Below are 7,195 nucleotides of genomic sequence, written 5' to 3' on the forward strand. Positions count from 1 at the left end.
GTCTGCTGTCTGCGTGGAACCAGAACATATATGCGCTCTTTCACGAGAGATCTGTGTCATTTCACAGTGAACTTCATCCGAGAGAAAAAAAAAATACATTTTGTCCACAAGCTGTAGCATATCGCTGCGATATTCTACTCTGTTAAACCAGGAAAAAGGCGTCAGCAGACCTCCACTGTCGGCTTTTATTGCTTTCAGTCATCCATCATGTGTCGCTTCATATGTTAAAGGGACCTCCAAAGCTGCAAACCGCTCAGCTCAGCTCACCCCCCCCCCCCCCCCCCCCATGACGTGCTGGGTGCGTCTCCAGGCCACCGAGCTTCTGATCTTGGCCCGATGGGGGACCTCTACCCAGCACTACTGACCAAAACTCACATGGCAGAAATTAAATGGGTTTGGCTGCAGATTTTGGGTGTGGATGCTGTGTGTTTGTAACAACATATCATTATGTCCTACACCGGGAGAGGAGATAAGGAGAAACCTCAGATGTGCTGCGTAACTGGCAGTATTTATGTTAAACGTCTGCACACAGCCTTTGACTTTTTATTTCATGTGGAAAACAAACTGATGAAATGAAACGACTTGTTTTTTCCATAAAGAAAATCGGACAAATACTGGCTTTGCTCTCACTGTCTAAAAGATAGATGTAACTGCCAGCTACAATAAAAGCATCGACATTAGGGCTGCAACTAATAATCATTTTCATTGTCGGTTACTGTGTCGATTATTTTCTCAATTAATCGATTAATTGTTTGTTCTATAAAATGTCAGAAAGCCCATCAGTGAATCCCAAAAAGCCCATGATGACGTTCTCGAATGTCTTGTTTTGTCCACAACTCAAAGACATTCAGTTTGCTGTCACAGCGGAGAGAAGAAACTAGAAATGTTAACCTGCTGGAATCGGAGAAGTTGAACTTTTTCCCCTTGAAAAATGATTCCAACCGATTAATCGACTATCCAAATAGTTGGCGGTTGATTTAATAGTTGACAACTAATCGATTCATCGTTGCAGCTCTAACTGACATCAGATTTTCATGATTTAAACTACTATAAAACGTAAAAAAGTTAATGTCTGTCTGTCTCTCAATTTGGACTTCTATCTTCTCTAGGGCTGCCCCCTCTTAGGGGATTAGTCGACTAATCGGTCATTTTAATCTTAGTTGACTTCGGTCGATAAGTCATTTATTTTTAAGGCTTTTCTCCCCTGCTGACTGTTCTATTTCAAAGAAACTCATGAGCACATCTCTGGTAAACACAGCATTCACAGAGATGTTTTAGCATGATTCTCTGATCTGTCGATTAAATCAACTAATCGATTAGTCGACAAAACCCTGTGAGTGTTAGTTGACTAAGACTTCCTTTAGGACAGCCCTGCTTCAGTCACATACATGCAGGCTATTCTGTTCTTTAATACCGAACCCTGGCAGAGTGCAACACAAAACTCCTGTCGTACATCGCCCGGAGCACAGCACGGATGGGAGAGTCAGCCTGAGTCCCGATGCTCTCTCTCTCTGTTACCCAGTGAGCCGCTGTGTCATGTCTTAGACATCCTGGGGTACACGGCTTTGATCGTAGAGGGTGTAAAGTTCCCGGAGGACACCGTCGTCTCCACTCCCTCCAGTTTGTGCGAGGCTGCGTCGGCTCTACTGGTGCTGCAGTCCAGGAAGGGCATCCCGAACTTCTTCACTTGTCCGTCTTTCGTCAAGAGACAGTGTCGGCACAGCAACCGGAGGATGGCCTTCCTCATGTCCTTGCTGGTCAGCGTGTAGATGATGGGGTTGAGGAGGGAGTTGAGCATAGCGATGCCCAGGAAGTAGTCCGCTTTAAAGAGAACCCCGCAGCTTTTGGCCGGGCTGAAGAAGTCCAGCAACAGGAGGATGAAGAGCGGCAGCCAACACATGATGAAGACGCCCAGGACGATCGTGACGGTCTTCAGCAGGGCCATGTACTTCTGGGACTTGCGGTAGAGGCCCTTGCGCTGGGGGACCGACGCCAGGCGGTGCGTGTTGGACTTGACGATGCGGAAGATGCGCACGTAGAGCACCACGATGGACATGAGGATGGCGCTGAAGACGGTGATGCAGAAGAGGATGTAGCTCTTGGCGTAGAGCGGGAGCACCGTGGAGCACTGGTCCAGCCGGCCCATGCAGTTCCAGCCGAGGACGGGCAGGACGCCGAGGAACACGGACAGCACCCAGCTGGCTCCGATCAGAGCGAACATCCGGCCCTGCTTGTCCCCCTGGTACGGCTTCATCCTCACCATGGTGACGTGGCGCTCTATGGCGATGGCCAGCAGACTGATGACGGAGGCCGCCAGCATGATGAAGACGCCGCCCTCCCGCAGGAACCACAGCACCGGCGTCAGCTTCAACGTCTTGGCACCGGACGTGATGATGTTCACCATGTAGGTGAAGCCCGCGAGCAGGTCTGAGAGAGTCAAGTTGCCCAGGAGGTAGTACATGGGCATGTGGAACTTCTTGTTCTTCCAGATGGCCACGAGCACCACGGCGTTCTCCACGACGATGAGCAGGCAGACGAGCAGGAAGGCAATGGACTCCGGGGTGAGTCCTTCTTTGTACTTGTTTTTCTGCAGTTTGCCCGTGAAGTTGTAATGCTCGATGATGACCGCATTGCTCTGGTACTCCTGAAACATCCGAAGCAGGTTTCCCGTGGGGGGCGACATGGGGAACGGGGATGGAGCTACGGCAGCATGGGGAGCATGGAAAGACTCTGTGGCCATTTGTTTGTTTTTAATGTACTTCCACAGGTGGATTGTTCTTTCTTTTCTCTTTTTGGTTGTGAAGTTTTAGATCCACAGGGAAGGTGTCATATAATCCTCCGGTTGTGCATTCTTCCTCTTGGTATTGAAAAGAATGAAGCGGTCAGCTTAGAGTTTTCCTCTTGATGCTATCAAATAAGATTTCCTGTGGTTGAATTTTCCTCCAAAATAAATCACATCGTGTCAATGCCCTGGCTGCGCACTAGGTGGTGACGAGAGCCAGCCTGCATTTAAAACACACACACACACACACACACACACACACACACACACGGAGAAGAAAGTTAGTGTTGATGCCAAAAAAAACCAACAGAAATAACGATAGGAAATAGATTGTTATTGTAATTGTGTGTAATTCATTTAGAAACTCCAGATGTCAAGAATACACAGAGATAATTCCATCTAATGGGGATCATATCTGCATGATTAATGAGGGGGGGGGGGGGGGGGGAAGCTATCAGTGACTGACGTGACGGAAAACGACCCAAAAGCAACATTTCAAAGTCTAACGTTGTAATTGAACATTTTTCTTAATCCTTAGTGACACTGTTTTCCTGACAAGTAAAATGTAAACCCACTTATATATATATATATATATATATATATATATATATATATATATATATATATATACATCAAGATAATATATTTATCATCAATCGTCATAAACCCACTTTTTTATGTATATAGGCTATATACATATATATATATATATATATATATATATGTATATAAACAGTTTCTATATCATCAAGTATCCAAATGTAACTCTTACAGTACTCCTACACTCGCTCATTAATTACAAATGTCTTTACATATATTTCCACTTTTCATTTGCAATCATATAGACTACAGTATAACTTGCAAACTGTCCTTATTACAGATCCCACTGTTCCAAATGACCACTTGATTGCAGCAAAGTCACCATAAATGTAAACAAATATATTTCTGAAACGCTTGGCACTGAAGTGTTTTACAGTGGCATGAAAAGACACACCAGAAAATATGAAACATATTGAAAAAAACAACACAATACACATTTAAGATTACGTCATAAGACAAAGTGCAGACTGGTCAGCCAAACGTCCGTTACGGGGCAGCACAGGCGCGTTTGACGCCCCATCTGCACGCATCCAATCGGATCAATTAGGTTAAAAAAGAAAAAGAAAAAGGTCACTTTTAAAAGACTTTTCCACGCACCTGTGAAAACGTGTAAATATCCAGAGAGACTGTAGTCGCAGGAGAAGTGATCCCGCGGCCGGAGAGAGAGACAGGGCTCGGTGGGTGCGTGCACCGCAGCGACATGCGAGTGTGCTGTGGGAAAGGCGCAGGGCAGGACTCAACATGCGCTCAGAGGCACAGTCACAGTGGGCTGGCCCAAGATGTGTTTGCCCTTCGACGCTTTTCCTTCCTCCCTCCCTCCCTCCTTCCTTCCTTCTCGTGATCCCTTGAGTCTTCTCTCTCTCTCTCTCTCTCTCTCTCTCTCTCTCTCTCTCTCTCTCTCTGGTTTGCCCCCAGGAGAGATTAGAGCGCGATGATAGATTATGTGTTTCTGTTTGTCATTGCAACAAGGAAGAAAGTGAGATTGTGTCACCTTGTCCCACGGTTGGCCCTCAGGTACAGCCGGTCCTGGATGAAGTACTGGTGTAAAAGTGTAAAAGTGTGAAAGTTAACAAACCGTCAAGGGCGTAATTTAGGGTTATGGGGGGGGAATCAAAACAATTTTCTGCACTCAATTTATGGTGCAAATTACTTTATTTATGTAAAATAAATTATAATAGTTTTTTTTTTGGGGGGGGGTGCACTGGCTCCATCCCCCTGTAAATTACCCCTATGTACACAGTCTGTGGTAAAAGTATCGTACCAGAAAATGTCTTTGGTAGAAGTTACAGTCACCTTTTAGAATAACACTTGAGTAAAAGTATCTGATGTTTACCAAGCATCCTTTAGGGAGCGTTACCCTAACGTTCCCCCAACGTTGCAACCTTTGGGAAGCGTTACCCTAACTTTCCCCCAACGTTGCAACCTTTGGGAAGCGTTACCCTAACTTTCCCCCAACGTTGCAACCTTTGGGAAGCGTTACCCTAACGTTCCCCCAACGTTGCAACCTTTGGGAAGCGTTACCCTAACTTTCCCCCAACGTTGCAACCTTTGGGAAGCGTTACCCTAACTTTCCCCCAACGTTGCAACCTTTGGGAAGCGTTACCCTAACGTTCCCCCAACGTTGCAACCTTTGGGAAGCGTTACCCTAACTTTCCCCCAACGTTGCAACCTTTGGGAAGCGTTACCCTAACGTTCCCCCAACGTTGCAACCTTTGGGAAGCGTTACCCTAACTTTCCCCCAACGTTGCAACCTTTGGGGAACGTTCCCCCAACGTTGCAACCTTTAGGGAGCGTTACCCTAACTTTCCCCCAACGTTTTAACCTTTAGGGAATGTTCCCCCAACGTTCCCCCAACTTTGCAACCTTTAGGGAGCGTTACCCTAACGTTCTTTTTTACATTCCCCTAACCTTTAAAAAACTTTAACAAACCTGGTACCAGTTTTATTATTACTTTACATTGTGCATGAACAGGGATGAATGAACAAGCAAACTTGGGATTTAAAACTTTAATAAACAATATCAAATCAACTAAATATAAAAGGCTTAAAAAATGTACATTATATCTATAACAATATGTTTTGTTGGCCATATAGACACTGTGTAATAGAGAAACCATAATATATATATATATATATATATATATATATATATATATATATATATATATATATATATATATATAAAATGAGTTTTGATACTGAACTTAAGTATCAAAACTAATTTTCTGTTATTCAATGTACTATTAGAGGTAAAAGTAAAAAAAAAAAAGAAGTTTGATCATAAACTTTATTGTGGCTTCCTTATAGCAAAGCCTAATATTCTGGGTTTCAATATCAAACCCAAATTTGAAGTCGACATCAACAAAGACAATTTTTATTTATTCATTATACAAGGAAACATTTCTCATTTCATTACGAGTAATCCAGATGCTTAGAGGAGATGTAGTGGCGTAAAAGTAATTGTTTCCAGAAATATAAAAAAGGAAAGTACAGATAAAGCGTGATAATTCTACTTAAGTAACAAAGTATTTGTACTTTGTTACTTAACAACAATGGGTACAGCCACGTTGTCATGTAGCTCACCTTGTCCTTCTGGTATTTGATATTCTTTAGAAGTGTAATTATGGTTCATAACAGTTTAAAGTCGCTCTTCAGGTTTGTCAGTCTCTCTCTCTCTCTCTCTTTCTCTCTCTCTCTCTTTCCCACAGTTCACAAAAAAGAAACATCCCGGCACTTAGAAGAAGCAAACTCTAAACTAAAACAACCCACAAGCTAATCTATGAAGTGGAAAAATAGTAATTTGTGAGGCAGGTGCAGCTGGATGTGAAACCCCAGATTTCAGAAAATAACTTACTCAAATAACCGTCATCTGTAATTATCTTTTAGCTCACACACATCTATAAATCACTTTTTTTTTGGCAGACGGGTCCTTTAGAGATCCTTTTTCCCCTCCAGACATTTTGGAAGACATAAAGTACTGCTTTCAATGATCCTATGTGCAAAAACAATAAAAAAAGGTCAATTACCTTGTCAAACATTCAAATGTTTTTCAGTTTAACGGCTGGACTCAAGATGTCTCCTACCTCATTGGAAAGTTCATTCTCATGTGCATTGGAGACTTCAAGATTTCACGTTTAATACTGGATCATAGGCGAAGATTTCAGGGCTGATATTCCCCAATATATAGAGGAGGTAGGTTATTCCTCCTAAAAACATAAAATATAAAAGACAACCCACTCGCCTAAAGAGGTAAAAATTAACGTTTAGGGGGCTCAAACCATGTGTAAACATATCCTTCTTAAAGTTGTTTCTTAGTAATGCGTTTCAACAAACAACAAGAGAGTAGAATATCTTTATTTGTCATTATTATTAGTGGTGGAGGAAAAAAATCGATACAGCATGTTATCGCGATATTTTCAGTGGTAATACTGCATCGATACACAGACGCCAAGTATCAATATCTTATTATATATTATATATGTGTTGGTCAGTTTGTCCCATTTGGCAGCAATAACATTGAAGATGAGCCAACAGTGAAATGTTTCTTTTTAGATAAAACAGATGTCGATAAGTTTCCTTTTGGGGACGTCATTTGAAATTGGGAAAAATTAGAAGTTGGAAAAAGGGTTAGAAATTGCAGAATATTGCAGAATATTGCAATGTGTTTAAAATCGCAATAATATCGCATTGTGGCATAAGTATGGTGATGGTTTCGCATCAGGAGGCGTCTGGTGATTCCCACCCCTAATTGTTCACAGATACAACGAATATTAAAATCCCCAAAATTGAAAATCAAACACCTACCCAACCAAAG

The 7,195-nt window shown here is 42.6% G+C and overlaps 1 protein-coding gene across 2 annotated transcripts in view; it reads right to left on the reverse strand.

The window, feature by feature from the left end:
• Positions 1-4,210, reverse strand: part of s1pr5a (sphingosine-1-phosphate receptor 5a) — a 23,817-nt gene extending 19,607 nt beyond the window's left edge. Inside the window, exons 1-2 of one of the 2 annotated variants that reach the window (XM_032536571.1) lie at positions 3,980-4,210; positions 1,520-3,003 (exon numbers count right to left, since the gene is read on the reverse strand). In XM_032536571.1, the coding sequence (XP_032392462.1) occupies positions 1,535-2,740 (1,206 nt within the window). In that variant the 5' untranslated portion in view covers positions 2,741-3,003; positions 3,980-4,210 and the 3' untranslated portion in view covers positions 1,520-1,534. Of the gene's footprint in view, positions 1-928; positions 3,004-3,979 lie in introns of those variants that run through there. The other variant, XM_032536570.1, reaches the window with a different exon arrangement.
• Positions 4,211-7,195: the final 2,985 nt, after the last annotated feature.

The sequence above is a fragment of the Etheostoma spectabile genome, chromosome 15 (genome assembly GCF_008692095.1).
Source record: "Etheostoma spectabile isolate EspeVRDwgs_2016 chromosome 15, UIUC_Espe_1.0, whole genome shotgun sequence".
In the NCBI taxonomy this organism is placed as follows: domain Eukaryota; kingdom Metazoa; phylum Chordata; class Actinopteri; order Perciformes; family Percidae; genus Etheostoma; species Etheostoma spectabile.